Source organism: Typopeltis vanoorti, chromosome 9, assembly GCF_054136105.1.
Source record: "Typopeltis vanoorti isolate ZY-2024b chromosome 9, IOZ_Tvanoo_1.0, whole genome shotgun sequence".
NCBI lineage: Eukaryota > Metazoa > Arthropoda > Arachnida > Uropygi > Thelyphonidae > Typopeltis > Typopeltis vanoorti.
In genome coordinates this window covers 7,545,727-7,563,946 of record NC_143557.1, presented here as the reverse complement: position 1 = coordinate 7,563,946, position 18,220 = coordinate 7,545,727, and the positions used below count along the sequence as shown (strand labels likewise).

At 37.3% G+C, this 18,220-nt stretch overlaps 1 protein-coding gene across 1 annotated transcript in view; it reads right to left on the bottom strand.

The window, feature by feature from the left end:
• Positions 1-9,014, bottom strand: part of ATP6AP2 (ATPase H(+)-transporting accessory protein 2) — a 188,601-nt gene extending 179,587 nt beyond the window's left edge. Inside the window, exon 1 of the mRNA XM_090397902.1 lies at positions 8,881-9,014. Within this exon, the coding sequence (XP_090254028.1) occupies positions 8,881-8,920 (40 nt within the window). The 5' untranslated portion in view covers positions 8,921-9,014. The remainder of the gene's footprint in view (positions 1-8,880) is intronic.
• Between the last annotated feature and the right edge of the window lie 9,206 nt (positions 9,015-18,220).

Here is an 18,220-nt window from a genome sequence, read left to right as displayed (position 1 = left end):
TGGCTAGATTCAAATCCAGGTTTTTGCAACCAAACTCTGTCAAATGTCAAACTCTGCAAAGCATAAATTAAATGTATTTTAACTGACCTTCTATAATTAGGAAAAAATTAAATGCCAAAACTAATCACAACCAACATACACAAAGATTCTTAAAAAGTTTTCTTTGTAGGGCCATTGTCACAAAAGGATGACATCGTTTTTATTTTATTGTTGCTATCATCATCAATTCCTGCATCCTCATGGGTATACATATACTATGTATACCCATGAGGTATACATAGTATATGTATACCTCATGGGTATACATATACTATGAAAGAACTGTAGGTCCCTTTAAGATTCCATTACAGTACTAAACTCCTAATACAATGGGTAAAAGAAGCAAGTATTTTAACCTTTAATTAGTCGCATGGGGTTTATTTGATCCCAGCTGTCATTCAAATTTGATTTCTGACAAAACCAATAACGGATTTTTTTTATTGCGATTTTTAGTAGCTGAGTTTACTGCTGCCTGCACACTTACATATTTTTCCAGAACCAAGCACTTCTGGATATTCCTGGGGCCACTGTGTAATATGTCCAAGATTGAAGGATCGTAAAATAAGGTAAAAGTGTGAAAAATGTCTGAGCTTTTGTTGCAATGGTCATTCTTCAGTAAGATGCAATAATTGTATGGAAAATTAAGACTGAATAAAAATGTTAATAATTAATACAAAAATAAATCAATATTAATGATTTGTTGATTTCATTTTATTCACCATAATCAACTTTATAATAAATAAAAACATTTCATGAGAAATATTGAGAAATTAAAGAAACACCATAACTTTTGGGGTCAAATAGGTCCCATGCGATGACTAATTAAGAGTTAATACTGATATAGGGATGTTGAGCACCTTTACTGCATAAAGGAGTGCTCAACACCTCTTTGCACGGTACAATGGTGGTGGGACACTCCTTAAAAAGATGCTGCTTCAGAAGGAAAAGGTTATTCTGGGAATTAGCATATGAATGATCTAAGGTGCACTCCTAATTTAACAAAATTTGGCTGCTAAAAATCAAAACTGCCAGAGATTTGAGAGACATTCATCATCTATCAAAACAATTAGCTACCCAGAGGCATAGTCAGGACATGAGGATAACAGCATGAAATTTGTGCTCTTTTTCCATTCTACACTATATGTCTCTGTGTTCATCTTGTGATTACTCTAATCTTGAAAATGCCTCAATAACAATAGGTGAAATACTGGTAACAAAATGTTTGCATCCATTATCTGTTTTGTGGCAAACTATTGAACTCTCTTAGTAACAGTTTCCTTACCATCAATTTTCTTCCAGCTGGTATATTATTATGTTAGGTCTGTAATGTGGTCAGTTCTTGTATTACTATTTTCTGAGGCAATGTGCATCTGCTTCTTTATCTCCCTTATTCATTTTACATATTTTATTGTAATTTTATTTCTCAGGCATGAGAAAAACAGGTTTGTTATTTCACAAGTTATTTATTTTTTTTTTTTGCATATATTAACCTCATGATATTACCTCTATACTGACATATGCCTTTACCACTTGTTATATAGCCATGGTAATTATTAATATAAAGTCATATTATAACGCTTAAGAGAATCGATTATAATTGCATGGGCAAAAATGGAACTTACAAAACAGTAAGTTTGTGTAAAAAGATCTAATCAATATAAAATAGCATGCTTACTTTTCCAAGGAGCAATCCTGTGTTTGAATACACTGGCTTTGACCTGTGAATTATTGATTAAAACTATTATGAAATAGATAATGCATTTTGAAACATACCTTGGGGTGGAACTGGAGTACTTCATGTTTCCATCTTCATAAACTTCAAATGTATACATTAACTGAGATGTACTATTATGGATAAATTGTTTAAAAGCTTAAGAAAACTGAACAACCATAAAAGAATAAGTCAAAAAAAAAGAATTAAACACGATAACTGTAAAGGATTAAAGTATAAAGATTAAAAATGCATCAGTAATGATTAAAAACATCAGAAAAGGATAAATAATGTGGAAAATAATTTAAAACCTCGCAACAGACAAATAAATAAAATGTTTCATAATTACAGTGTATGAGCTGTTTTGATGTGGGGTCATCTTCAGAAGTACAATGAATGCTCTAAGGAATACAAAGGAATAGGAAAGGAAGAGGAGAAGGTCTAGTTAGCATTTCCTCCAACCTTCCAAGTTGGAGGAAATGCTAACTAGTCCTACAAAGTGGTATATGACCTTTACTGCCTTCATGAAGTACCATCACCTTGCTTATTGGGGGCCAAAAATGACTGGTGCTATGTTTGGTCCCTAGAGCAAGTGTTCTGGCTTCTGTTTCTTTCTCCCTCCCCAATCTTCAAACATGCAGCATGAGTAATACCTATCAAGATCATGCCAAACATACTGTGGAGATCAGGACCTCCTCCATCTTCAAGGATACAGCAGAAGAGCAATTCCACAGGCAGAAACATGATGGTAATGCATTAGGAGGTTTCCTGATCAGCTGATGTGTAATTTCACTTAGAAATTGTGCTGGCAGAGAGGTCACAATTGTGGTATGCAAGGGACACTATCAAAGTCATGTCAGTCACGTCAAGATACAGAGAGTATCTTGTTTCTATTCAGAGAATGGAGACAAGATACTCTCTGTATGGGTTGCACGTCTAAAAGTATCTCCTCTACTGCGTGTTCCCCTGCTCTTTCTCTCTTCAACTCAAACACATACCATAACAGTAAACAGATATAGTGTCACTACAATTAAAATAAAAAACAAACTCCCAAAACATCTAATGAACTAAAAAAAAAAAAAGCCTTACAAAAAATCTCCACATCCACTTCAGCATTTGTGGCAAACACCAGCTTGATTACAGAATTTTGATTGAACCCCAAAATTACTGCCATATCATACTGCTGAAACTACATTCAGTATGATTCCTTCCTGCACAAGAGTGTTATGGTATGATTCCTTCAGTGAGGATACTTTTCTGCAGCTTGAGAAAGCCTAATCTTAAATCTTCTCTTTTTGACCTTTCTTTAGCTTAAGATTTCATTGTTTCATTATGTTTCATTCTCTGCCGTCTTTAATGCTCCCAAAATTTTGACTATCATTCTGATCTCTTTAACTTCTTATCCTTGAAGCTTGATTTTCTGTAATCCAACTACCACTCCCCCAAATAATAAAGCCATCTTCCTTCGTGGCTTCAATGCCCTTGATTCCAATTGGCTTCCTTTCCCAATTCTGTTCACCAAACAAAAAAAAGATGCTGAGAAATTTACTCTAAGTAGTGACCTAAACCAAGCTGTTCATCTAACAAACGAAATATTCAATAATCCTCTGTATTCACTGAAGCTAGATCTTTTCTAACCAGTTATCTTTGGGATGATCTCTCCACCTGAAATTCAGCTCATACAAACTTCATCTTTAGTGGAATCCCTAACCTTCTGTCATTCAAAACTTCATATCCTTTGACCCTATAACACCACCAAATGGGAAGATTTCCGAGACTTATTCTTTTTCATGGTCAGACTGCCATTTCCATTCTCCAGGTGACCCGTGTTTCAGAAACTATACATTCCATCATTCCCCCAGTCTGTTCAAAATTCCAGCTCAATATCCATGCAAAAACATTTTTCAAAAAAAACATATCATAGGTGGCTTGAGACAGAAACTCCAGCTTCATTCACCACCTACATCAATGCTAACAACACCAGCAAAGCAATCATCAACATGGCTCCAAGTCTGAGTGCGTAAATGCAGAAAACTCCACCAACACCAATGGCCATGCCTTCTCATTCCTTGCAAAAGCTGTTGGAAGTGATTTCTTTTCATCTGTGCTACAGCTTCTCTCTCACCGAGATGACAGTAACACATGACATAAAGATAAGTTGATCTTTGTAACATCATTCTTCTCTTCTGGCATCTACACAGATGACAAATACCTTATTTTTACCTGGAACACTGTATCACGTTTCCTGATCTCTCTTTGCTGTCATTCACTCTCACTATCTTACTATCAGTTGCATATGCTTTTTCAGCATCTTATTTTTGTGGGAAGGTTTGTTAAACTGTATACACATGGTCAGGAAGGATAAGTTAGGAATTGACTAGATCAGTAGCTGCAGAAAAGGGAAACCTGCTGCCAGAAAAACATCAGAAAGACTTCAAGGAATATCTATAATCAGTGTCCTAAATGCTTATCTCTGTACTATCCTACAGTGGAATGATAACAGCCTAGTCACATTCGATGCTTCCAAAACACAATTTTGTCTTTTTTTCTGCAAAAAAAAAAAATGGATCTTAGTTCTCCTGGTAACCTTTGTTAAGCTTAGCATTATCCTGGCACAAGTTAAGTATTCCCCTCTTGTGGGACAGTAGCTAGAATCTCTAACCACTATCACAAAAACAGTTACATAATGCCCTCCTTACCATGTTCTAATCATCTTTTTTCTAATATTCTTTCCAACATTATGCAGCATTTTCTTTTATGCAGCTATTAATCCAGTAAATTCCCAACTTATCCTTCCTGACCATGTGTATACCGTTTGACAAAACTTCGCACATAAATAAGATGGCGAAAAAGCATGTGCAACTGACAGTAAGATAGCAAGAGTGAATGACAAAAAATAAATAAATAAATAAATAAAAAATAATGCAAGATTTGAAAGCTGATGTGAAATGAAGAGAACTGTATTTATGTATGGAAGAGTGAAGAAGACTGAAATAAATAATGTTGGTATGAAAGAGAGAACAAAAGACTTGCAAGTGGCATTGTATGGGATTTGATTATTAGAAGTGCGGTGAACAAAAAAAAGGAACAATGTTCAATTTCTGGGAGTAATATGAGTAGAGTGATTAAGACAATGGATATGAGGAGAGAAAGCAAGAGTTGGTGTTTAGTAGGAACAAATGACTTGACTAAAAACAAGGAAAATGTAAGACTGGATACCAGATAGTTATTGAAAAGAATAAAAAATAGTAGTGTGATAGGAAAGATAGTCTGTTGCCCAGGTATGCCAGTGATGAGGTCAGGACGAGAACAAGGATTATAAATGATATGTTAGAGGAAATGTGTAAAGAGAAAGGAGTGCAGTTTGTGAATGCATAGAATGAGTTTGAAGGGTATAAGAATGAAAGGCTGCATTTGAATGGATTTGGTGTGAAATCTGGAGAGATTGCTGCTGGAAAGAAGAGCAGAGAATAGATCTAAACAAGTACAGAAGTGGAAGCACAAAAGTGGTGCTTATGAATGGAGAAGTGAGTAGCATGAGCATAGAGAAAGGGAGAACAAGCATGGCAGAGAGAGGGAAATTTGGGGGGAAGGGCTCGAGGTAGATGGGAAACTCAGCATGAAAAAGGTCAACGCTCAAAGAACTGAATGCGTGAGAAGACATGAAAAGAATGGGATGGGCTAGGATGCAGGAGGAATAGCTGGCTTTGAAGAAAGTTCTGGGATGGGAAATGCCTCAAGGAAGGCATGGAGAAGTTGCACCTCATAAGTGCTATCAGTTAAACTTGTTATAGATCCAAAAATGAACTGTTATGCTTGTACAAAAATGCTAGAAGTGTCAGAAACAAGGGAAACAGGATTGTTACATTGTTCAAGTTCGTTCATCCAAAAATTGTTGGAAAATTGTTGACTTCATGGAGAGATTAAGAGCAGTTGATGATGAGGAGGAGAGACTGACTGTAAGTGAGCAAGAGGTGTTTGGGGAAATGAGTAAACTAGATGTAAATAAGACTGTGGGACTTGATAATATATCACCGCGTATTCTGAATGAATGTGCCAGAGAGTTGACACCTGCCTTGACATATTTTTTTAATACGAGTCTTGCACTTGGTCAAGTTCCTAAAGAGTGGATGGAAGGCAAGATTGTGCCACTTCATAAAGGAGGTGATCGAACTCAAGCATCAAACTATAGGCCTATCTCTGTGTCAGGTGTTATGGTTAAGTTGTTGGAGAAGCTTGTGAGAACTAGGATCCAAAGTTGGGTTGACAACAATGGTATAATCTTTGATGGACAGCATGGATTTGCTAAAGGGAGGTCATGTTTTAGTAATCTACTTACTTATTACAATAAAGTGACTGTTTCCTTGGACAGAAGAGAAGGATACACAGTAATATACTTGGATTTCGCAAAGGCTTTTGATAGAGTACCTCATGATAAGTTGACAGTCAAACAGATGGGGTTGGATATTAGATTAGTGCATTGGATTGGAGCCTGGCTATCTGATAGGTATCAATAAGTTGTGTATGGGGGTGCGATATCCAGGAAAAGGAGTGTCACTAGTGGAGTGCCTCAGGGGTCTGTTTTAGGGCCATTACTATTTAACTTGTATATTATTGATATTGGCGAAGATTTGGATGGAGATATTCAGTTGTTTGCAGATGATGCAAAGTTGGGACGAACCATAAAGAGTAGTGAAGATATTGTGGCCTTGCAAGAAGACTTGAATAAATTGAATGATTGGGCAAGCAAATGGGGATGTGAGTTCAATGTTGCAAAATGTAAGGTTTTAAAATTTGGAAAACAAAGATGGGATGCAGAAGGGGACATTAGGGGACACATCGCCAAAATTGTGAAGACAACACAAAGACTTCTGGGAATGATGCGGAGGACATTGAAGTAGGGAAATTCTTGTTCCATTGTATAAGGCTTTGATTAGGCCACACATGGACTATTGTGTCCAGATTTGGTCACCGGGTTTTCAGAAGGATGAAGAGATGTTGGAAAGGGTCCAAAGGCGACTGACTAAGGCAGTTTCTGACCTCTGGAATGTTGAGTATGAGGAAAGATTGAGAAGATGTAATTTGCAGAATCTGGTGGAGAGAAGGAAGAGGGGAGATATGATAGAGACCTACAAGTTGGTAAGGGGGTTGTTATAAGATCAACGGTGGAGAAGTTCTACAAAGAATAGTGGGAGATCAGGGGAGAACCAGAGGTCATCCCTGGAAACTGTATAAAGAGGATGTGAGTAGAGGAGTGAGAGGCAGGTTTTTTTCGAGCAGAGTTGTGAATGATTGGAATGCCTTGCCTGAGGGTGTGGTGTCTGCAAGGAGTTTGAGTGTGTTTAAGACACAGTATGATGAGATGTGTGTGTGATAAAAGGACCTCCTGGATGAGTCTTTGACTTCATGAGGTCTTGGGAAATAATAATAATAAATAAGTCAGACGTGGTTAGATAGAATGACATCTATTATTATTATTATGTGACACCTCCAGGGAGTCCAAAGCCCCATCGAGGGAGAGTATGCTAACAGCATTGAACGATTGATCCCCTTCCAACTACTAGTGCTCAAACTTGCTAACTTCTTGCATTTCCTTTCATCTCCATTCCTGTTAGGAATGGAGATGGAAGGATATGACGTTTTTTGTGAAGACAGATAAGATAGAAACTTAATTGTCCTTCAAAAACTCAAATTAATTTTCTTTACTTCGAATTGCTGTTTCATCTCCCAATCTCTATTACCATAATTAAAATCACTTATAATTGTCACCCTTTTCTATTTGCTTATACAGTTCATGGTCACTACCCTCTGCATTGCAGGTCTGTAGCAACATCCAACTAAGTATTTCATTCTGTTCACCTCCATCTTACACCACATAGCCTCAAAATCACTGCCACTATTCCTGACAGGAATAGAGATAGAAGGGTATGATGTTTTTTGTTAAGATAGAAAAGGTAAAAAGGGAGATAGAGTGCTGTTGATGATAGGAGTTACACCCATGCAAGATTGGGATGCAAGGAAAAAATAGTGGCAGTGATTTTGAGGCTGTGCAGTGTAAGATAGAGTTGAAGAGAATGAAATACTTAGTTGCTACAGACCGGGTAATGCAGAGCATAGTGACCATGAACTGTATAAGCAAATCAGCCAAGCAATTAGGAAAAGGGTGACAATTATGGGTGATTCTAATTATGGCAACAGAAATTGGGAGATGGAATAGCAACTCAAAGTAAAGGAAATTAATTTGAGTTTTTAAAGGACAACTAACCTCAGGCAGTATGGAAAAGCGGGAACATGAGAATCTTGGACTCGATCATCTCATCACAGGTTTTCATTATAAATGAAGTGTCATCTTCCTTCAGTTGGTAAGAGTGACCATGAAATGGTTACCTGGGTGAGGGGATTTTACCATATTAATACAGAAAGGATTATAAAAAGAGTGAAGTGGGCTAAGGAAGAACATCTCTGGAAGTTGTGTAAAGACATTGCGAAGAATAATGTGAGGAGTATATTTTTTTTTGTTTTTACATGGGAATTAGTAAGTGGAACACACTGCCAAAGTATGTTGTGAATGCAGTTAAGTGTAAATGATTTCGATGTTCAATGATATATTCAATTTGTTTATTTAGTGGGCCTCCTGCAATGAATCTGCCAACTCCATTGAGGTTGCTGTAATAATAATCCCTCATTCTATCTTCATATGGAGACTTTCTCTATATACTTACCAGTAAGTGAGATATTTGCATAACGTATCAATAGGCTAGAAACGGTTTTAAAGTATGGTATGCCATTCTGGACCTAGTACTGCAACCTGGTAATGAACTTATTCGACTGTAAAATTCGAACTCTGAGCCTAGCACGGAGTTCGAATCTGATGCAGCCTGGATACAAGTTATCCAGGCTGCATCAGATAAAGATATAAATAAATACAGAGAATCGTCGTTACCTGATTCTGAAAATTTATAATATTATTATTATTATTATATTTCTTGAGGAGGAGAGGAGGGCGATTAGTGCCACCTCAGTTTGGCTACTGATTACAACTGTACCTAGTACTCTACTTTCATCAAAAGTAATGCAGTTTATTAGAAAAACACTTTTTAAATAATTCAACAAATAAGAAATTATCTTACATGTCAGAAAACCAAATTTACAAATCCAAATATCCATCATTGCATCCAACAAACACCACAACTTTTACAACGCTCTTCCCTTTCCTCAATTTTCGCACCGCAAGTTAGTCACATGTCACACATCATATATGGCGTCAATAAATACTTTCGTCAGTATAATGTGAGATAAATAAATAAACTTTACATAGTATGTCTTTTGAAATTCTATTTTTTTAAGACTAACAGTAACATATTTAAAACCTGGTTTGATTTCGTGTAAAAATAAAAAATATAAAAAAAAAATATATATATATATATATATATATATAAAGTATTTTACCTTGGGTATAATAAATGTTAAAAATACCAAGCAATTTTAAACCTGGGTTTACTCCATTTCCCAAGTAAGCAAACAGACAAACAAGTCAAGTTTGCGCCTGCAAGTGTTGCAAGTCTAGGTGATCTTGTATGTAGTGCAAGACCAAGGTAACTCGTGGTAAAGGTAGAAAAGCTCTGATCACTATTCTTAATATTTACCCTTAATGCAAAGCACATCTCCTGGAGGAGATGTATGATGCTATGTATTAAAGGCAAGGGGCCACTACCCAGACCAGTTTCGACTTTTATTGAGGTCTCATCAGTGGGAGCCAGGCTAAGAAATAATACCAGGCTAAGAAATACTAAACTCCTAGTATTTCTTAGACAATGGATATTATTAATGGACGGTGGCAATGTGTGCATCAGAAAGATTTTAGCTAAGGCTGTTTTTAATATGGGATGAATCCAGGGATATTTCTCTAGATTCGATAATCTGTCTTTCTAGTTCATCATAACACACATGGATATTAGAAGTTTGCAGCCAGTCTACGAGGTGTTGGCGGCCTTCATCTGAGTTAATAGAGAAGAGAACGTGGCTAGAGAGAGCGCTGGCCCTGGTCCTATTGTAGGATATGTCTCTTTGGTGTTCTTCCATACGTTAAAGGATGGATTTAGCTGTCTGGCCGTAATATAGTTTGCCACATTCACACAAAATCTTGCAGACTCCTGGATACTGAATAGGGAGATGTTTCACTTTAGGTCTACATAGTATGGAGCGACGTTTTGGAAACGTAGTGAAGCAAGTTCTAATGTTGAATTTCTTAAGAATTTTTGTTAGTTTTGGGGGGAGAGAGAGAGAGCTGATGTATGGCAACGATATAAAAGCTCTTCGGGGAGAAAAATCTTCAATGGCAGTTGAGAGATGGAAAGAGAAAAATTTATCAATCTTTTTAAGAGAAAAACCATTGTTGACAAAAGTCCTTTTTAGTAAATGGAGTTCATTTTCAATTTTTGTTTCATCTGTTAGCAAAGATGTGGCTCGATGTGCCAGGGTTGAAATAATATCAAAATTTGCGGAGGGTAGTGATGGGAAGAACCATGAAGGTATCTGTATGTGTGTGTGGGTTTTCTAAAAATGGAGATTTTGATATTTTCAGCGCATCTCGTAAGTTTTAAGTCCAAAAAGGGGAGACAGTCGTTTGATTCCAGTTCGTAGGTAAAATTCATTTTCTCACGAAACTTGTTGAGGTGGTCTAGAAAAAAAGTGAGGTCGTTGACACCGTGTTCCCAGATGAGGAATACATCGTCTATATAACGATATCATATTTTGGGTTTAAGAGTTTAGGAATTAATTGCTTTTTCTTCAAAATCCTTAAGAAATATATTAGCAAGATTCGGAGAAAGCGGACTGCCCATAGCGAATCCTGAGGTCTGTTTGTAAATCCTGTTTTCGAAATTGAAGTATCCTGAATTTACACAGTGAGAGAGTAAGGAAAATAATTTCTTGGATAGTTTGTTCTGGAGAATATGGAGGACTTTTTGAATAGGTACATTCGTTAAGAGAGAAACTATATCCAAACTTGCCATTAAATCTGATTTGTTGAGTTTGATGTCTTTGTTTGAATTTTTTATATGAGAATAGGAATTTCCAGATAAAGGATGTGAGGTATTTAGATAGGTTGTAAGTAGGGGAATTTATACCTTCAACGATTGATCTGAGTGGAGAGTTTAATTAATGGATCTTTGGGAGTCCATATAATCGTGGGATTAGCGGATGAATCGACCTGAGGGAAAGACGGATGTTTCTTGATAACTCTGAGGTGGTTTTCGGTAAATTATTGGTGCTATTGTGCAGTACTTTTGTATGGTCACTATTTAGTTCAGAGTAGTAGTGTTTAGTAGTTCCAAAATTTTTTTATGGTAATCACATTTGTCTAAGATGACAGTAGCATTCCCATTGTCTGCAGGGAGAATAACGATGTCATTATCATTTCTTAAGTTTTTAATAGCTGATCTTTCAGAATGAGAAATGTTGTCAGATGGCAGTCTTGCATGATTTATGGTGAATATAGCTTCTATACGAAGAAGGTTTGCTTCTTGGTTTGGTAATAAGGATGCTGCTTTTTCTATCTTGGTTAAGAATAGTTCTTTAGGTATGGAAGTAGGAGCAATAACAAAATTAGGAATTTAGCAAGTACACTTTCTTCTGCCGATGAAAGTGGATGGAAAGAATTATTTATTACAACTTTTTTTAAAAAGGTAGAATTATGATGGGATGTGGGACGATCCTGCATACATCCATATGGCCTCCCAAAGGTCCATAAATTAAACTCTCCATTCAGACCAATCATTGAAAGTATAAACTCCCCTACTTACAACCTATCTAAATATCTCGCATCCTCTTAAAATGCCTATCTGGAAATTCCTTTTCTCATATAAAAAATTCAGCTGATTTCGTGTTCAAAATCAAAGCCATCAAACTCAACAAATCAGATTAATGGCAAGTTTCTATATACTGTAGTTTCTCTCTTCACGAATGTACCTACTCAAGAAGTCCTCCATCTTCTCCAGAAGAAACTATCCAAGAAATTCTTTTCCTTACTCTCTCACTGTGTAAATTCAGGATACTTCAAATTCGAAAACAAGATTTACAAACAGACCTCAGGATTGGTATAGGCAGTCCGCTCTCTCCAATTCTTGCTGATATATTTCTTAAGGATTTTGAAGAAAAATCAATTAATTCCTAAACTCTTAAACCCAAAATATGATATCGTTATATAGATGACGTATTCCTCATCTGGGAACACGGTGTCAACTACCTCATTTTTTTTCTAGATCACTTCAACAAGTTTCGTGAGAAAATGAATTTTACCTACGAACTGGAATCAAACGACTGTCTCCCATTTCTGGACTTAAAACTTACGAGATGCGCTGAAAATATCAAAATCTCCATTTTTAGAAAACCAACACGCACATACAGATACCTTCATGGTTCTTCCCATCACTACCCTCCGCAAATTTTGATATTATTTCAACCCTGGCACATCGAGCCACATCTTTGCTAACAGATGAAACAAAAATTGAAAATGAACTCCATTTACTAAAAAGGACTTTTGTCAACAATGGTTTCTCTCTTAAAAAGATTGATAAATTTTTCTATTTCCATCGCTCAACTGCCATTGAAGATTTTTCTCCCCCAAGAGCCTTTATATCGTTGCCATACATCAGCTCTCTCTCTCTCTCCCCCCAAAACTGGCAAAAATTCTTAAGAAATGCAACATCTGAACTTGCTTCACTACGTTTCCAAAACTTCGCTAAATACTAAGTAGACCTAAAGTGAAACATATCCCTATTCAGTATCCAGGAGTCTGCAAGATTTTGTATGAATGTAGCAAACTATATTACGGCCAGACTAAATCCATCCTTTAACGTATGGAAGAACACCAAAGAGACATCCTACAATAGGACCATGGCCACGTTCTCTTCTCTATTAACTCAGATGAAGGCCGCCAATACCTCGCAGACTGGCCGCAAACTTCTAATATCCATGTGTTATGATGAACTAGAAAGACAGATTATCGAATCTAGAGAAATATCCCTGGATTCATCCCATCTTGAAAACAGCCTTAGCTACAATCTTTCTGACGCACATATTTCTGACGAACTCCAGCACGCATTCCTGTTTTGAAATACTATTTTCTTTTATACTAGATCTGTTGATGTAATTTTTTCATGTCTCTGTTATTTTATATAATTCTTTGCCTGTGATGCCTGAAGAAGTTGATTTATTCAACGGAACTAGTAGTATCTTAACATTAAACCTTATTCTTTTTCATTCTCGGTATATAATCATTCAAACTAATTTTTTATAACATTATCTTCCGAGTAAATATGAATGATAATATATATATACTGTATATAAAACTTTCTACATTATATTTATATATATATGTAATCTGTTCGATTGTGTTCTTTTCTATTCATGTTTCCTTAAGGGAAATATATCGGTGTCATGATACAACCATGTGGTATCGCCCTGGTCATATTCTCTCTCTCTCTCTCTCTGAATATTTGTCAGGGAGTTGATCTGCTATTAAAAATTTTTAGTGCCCTATTTACCAATTCATGCAATAGATTATAGCCGATATTAATTAAAATGTCTTGGGAAATAAATAATAATAAAAAAAACTTCTAATCAGCGACTAGAGCAAATAAATTACGCCCTAAAAGTAAATATTGATTTAGATGTCATGAGGAACATCTAAATTGAACAGACAGTAACAAAAATAAAAATAAATAAAAAAATCAGCTAACACGTTTTATTCCGTTATAGCAGTGTTTCTCAAGGTGTGGTACGCGTACCCCCAAGGGTGCGCGTACCACATTTTCGAAAGGTCTTCATTTTCGAAATTTTCGAAAGGTCTTCATGCGGTACGTGGCAATTTTCGGCTATGCATCATTAACGCATGGAATCATTATATTTCTCAACAAACAGTGCAATTAGAGACATCTGGGATAAAAACAGTACTAACTAATGAATGACATCACCCCTCCAACAGAAACTGCTGTATATACTCAAGCAAAGCCATATGTTGCACCGGCAACATGTGGTTTTGCTTGACACCACCCGGTCGTGAACGCGTTAAAACTAAGAAATATATAGTGAATGTGTTTCATATATTATGGAATTCGGTTGAAGAGAATTAGCATTTCGATTCAACTGTTGAAATGCTAATTTGTATTTGGTTTGCGCGATTTATCTTTTGTTAATACCGCACCAGTCGTATGCACTTCGGTAGGAGCTTCTTGGTAAGTCAATGGCGTAGCTAGGGGAGTGCGGAAGGTGAAGTCCGCCCCGGGCGGCACTTTGAACCTTTTTGAACTTTTGCGGTTAATTCTAAAATACAGTCTCGAGAACTCAGTTCCAAATATTGTAATACTACTGCGAATTTCCCTCACAATTGCTGTAAGTGTTGCTAGTTGTGAGAGGATTTTTCTAAATAAAATTTGATTAAGAATTACCTACATTACTATGAAATAGACTTCCCCAGTGTCATCGACGATTTTGCTAACAGAAAACCAAGAATGTTGAAATTGAAGTTTTACTTCGAAAATAAACATAGTATTATAATTTATTTTCCCATACATTCTCGTAGATAGGCTTATACGTTGGGTTATACATTTCTAAATAACTTAGGGAATTAAAACAACGTAGATCCGAATATAAATTAAATAATACTTTAATAGATATTTCCGATATTTCGGCAATGTCTCATTGCCATTTTCTAAAGGAACTTAACAAAAGGCAGGAGCACAAACAAGCTCTAACAATATAGTAACTGGAAATGAAGATATGAAGCTATCTTTCTCCTAGAAGTCCTGATGGTGCCCTCTGGTGGGCTAAGTAGGCATTCTTGGCCGTTGGGCTGAAGGTCTGCCGATGTATTATTATTATTATTATTATTATTATTATTATTATTATTATTATTATTATTATTATTCCTGATACCTCCAAATTTGCCTCCCAAATTTGGGGCAGTCGCATACAACCAAATTTGTTGAGGTCTGGGGAGTTTCTTAGGGCAGAGGCTGATTGCATAAATAATCTTTCGAATTTATATTTGCTCCGATGTATTATTTTTGCTTTCTTCCACCGTATTCTGTGGCGAGTATCCAGAGCATGGTCTGCAAGACCAGAATGGCTATATTTGTAAAACCGGATGTAGTCCTTGTGTTCAGAAATTCTGATATTCGCTGTCCTGCCTGTTTGGCCAAAGTGTAAAACCGGATGTAGTCCTTGTGTTCAGAAATTCTGATATTCGCTGTCCTGCCTGTTTGGCCAAAGTACTTTGGCCAAACAGGCAGGACAGCGAATATCAGAATTTCTGAACACAAGGACTACATCCGGTTTTACAAATATAGCCATTCTGGTCTTGCAGACCATGCTCTGGATACTCGCCACAGAATACGGTGGAAGAAAGCAAAAATAATACATCGGAGCAAATATAAATTCGAAAGATTATTTATGGAATCAGCCTCTGCCCTAAGAAACTCCCCAGACCTCAACAAATTTGGTTGTATGCGACTGCCCCAAATTTGGGAGGCATACATCGGCAGACCTTCAGCCCAACGGCCAAGAATGCCTACTTAGCCCACCAGAGGGCACCATCAGGACTTCTAGGAGAAAGATAGCTTCAAATCTTCATTCTCAGTTACTGTATTGTTATTGCCTTGTGTGCACCTGCCTTTTTGTAAGTTCCTTTAGAAAATGGCAATGAGACATTGCCAAAATATCGGAAATATCTATTAAAGTATTATTTAATTTATATTCGGATCTACGTTGTTTTAATTCCCTAAGTTATTTAGAAATGTATAACCAACGTATAAGCCTATCTACAAGAATCAACATCATCCACGGAGATACTATCGCACGGAAGGCTCGCCAGTATGGTAAAATGAAGATGAAACTGTCAAGACAATTAAATCGTCTGACTTTCCTGAAACGCTGCCGGGATAACAAGGTAATCCCGAACTCTGCGAAATTGAAGCACCGTTTTGTTTAGCAAAAAGCGCTCCGTATATACAACCGCGCTAGCTACGCGTTACTACGCAAACAGATCACCGCCACGCGGTTAGGCTTAGCCAAAATTACCGAAGCTATTCGTACCCTCGAAGAAGAACTTTCGTGCACTTTGAATCAAGAACTGTGGACAATTTTACATGACGTCTCGTGTACCTCCGCAGACAAAGAGTTTAAAAAGATATGAAGCCGACAGATGAAGAAATTCGATAAATTAATAAAAAAGAATTCCACCGTCAATCCAGAACTTGCTACCAACACCGTAATCAACCTTTCTTCAGTCACCCTGAAGCCTGAAGCTCTCAACGTGCTTTCACGTGGCCACAACTTCGCCATTGCTCCCAAAAAAATACCAAGTGAGGATATTATGATCCAGATTGAAAGAGGAATCCGCCACCTTCCACATCAAATCGCCAACAGTGTAAGACTAGATGTAGCTTGTGTCCTTTCCATAGCAAAACCAATATATCCAACAAGGAATTTGAAGCCCTACAGGAATTGAGAAATAATAAAGAATTAGTTATCACCAGAGCGGATAAAGGGAATGCAACTGTAGTACTTAACCAAAAGGACTACAAAGGTAAGCTGAATGCTCTCCTATTAGATCGGGCTACTTACCTCCCTATCAATTACAATCCCACCAACTCACAAATAAGAAAACTTCACAGCCTCCTTAAGAAAGTCACTTCTTGGCCTGTAGAAGTTACCAACAGATTAAAACCGTTTAATCTATACCCCCCCCCGTATTTACGGACTCCCAAAAATACATAAAGAAAATGTGCCATTACGTCCCATAGTGGATGGCATTGATTCCCCCACATACAAATTAGCTAAATATTTTGCCAAAGAGCTCACACACTATACTGGCAACACACCATCACACATAAAAAACTCAGCCCACTTCAAAGCCAGCATAGAAAACCTTACACTCCAACATAATGACACAATGGTCAGATTCGACGTCTCCTCCTTATTCACCAATGTCCCACTCAAGGAAACTTTAGAGCTAATCCAAGCTAAATTTTCTCCCGATATCTCAGCCCTGTTTCAGTTCACAATGAACTCAGGCTATTTCGTTTGGCAGGGAAAATTCTATAAACAAATAGAGGGGACAGCCATGGGCTCACCACTCTCCCCACCCTTAGCCAATTTCTTTATGGAGACCTTTGAGGAAAAAGCCTTAGCCTCTGCCCCACAAAAACCAACTATATGGCTTCGCTACGTTGATGATGTGTTCGCTATTTGGCCACATGGCTCTGAAACACTCCTCTCCTTCCTCACACACTTAAACAACCAACACGCCAGAATCAAGTTCACCCCCGAAAAAGAGGAAAACAACTGCCTCCCCTTCCTAGACACACTAGTCACCCGCCAGCCTGATGGAACTTTGGTTTTCTCAGTTTACAGAAAACCCACCCATACAGGCAGATACATCCACCAACAATCTCACCCCCCCCCCTCACAACAATATGGAGTGGTAAAAACACTATACAACAGTGCTAAACTAATCTGTTCTAACGACATAACCCTTAACACTGAACTAAATCACATCCTAAACACTTTCTCAGCCAATGGCTACCCCCCAAAAAAAATCCAAAAAATATTAAAACCTACAAACCACAGCCCCCTCCTCCCCCCCTCCACAAAAAAGATTACTCTAAATCCATCATCATCCCCTACATCCGAGGCACCTCAGAAAAAATTACCAAAATTCTAAAAAAACATGACCTCACCTCCTGTTACAGGCCTTACAGAAAATTGGCATCCCTTATCCGCTCTACCAAAGACCAACCACTTCCCCTAGACCTACCTGGTGTATACCAGGTCCCTTGCAGTTGTAAACTGTCGTACTTTGGCCAAACAGGCAGGACAGCGAATATCAGAATTTCTGAACACAAGGACTACATCCGGTTTTACAAATATAGCCATTCTGGTCTTGCAGACCATGCTCTGGATACTCCCCACAGAATACGGTGGAAGAAAGCAAAAATAATACACCGGAGCAAATATAAATTCGAAAGATTATTTATGGAATCAGCCTCTGCCCTAAGAAACTCCCCAAACCTCAACAAATTTGGTTGTATGCGACTGCCCCAAATTTGGGAGGCATACATCTTCAGACCTTCAGCCCAACGGCCAAGAATGCCTACTTAGCCCACCAGAGGGCACCATCAGGACTTCTAGGAGAAAGATAGCTTCATATCTTCATTTCCAGATATGAAGCTATCTTTCTATATTGTTAGAGGTTGTTTGTGCTCTTGCCTTTTGTTAAGTTCCTTTAGAAAATGGCAATGAGACATTGCCAAAATATCGGAAATGTCTATTAAAGTATTATTTAATTTATATTCGGATCTACGTTGTTTTAATTCCCTAAGTTATTTAGAAATTTCCTATACATTGTTTTGACTTTTTGTAGTATTTTTGGTGTGTATTGAGAGAGGCGGCAAACTCAGGGACCGCCCC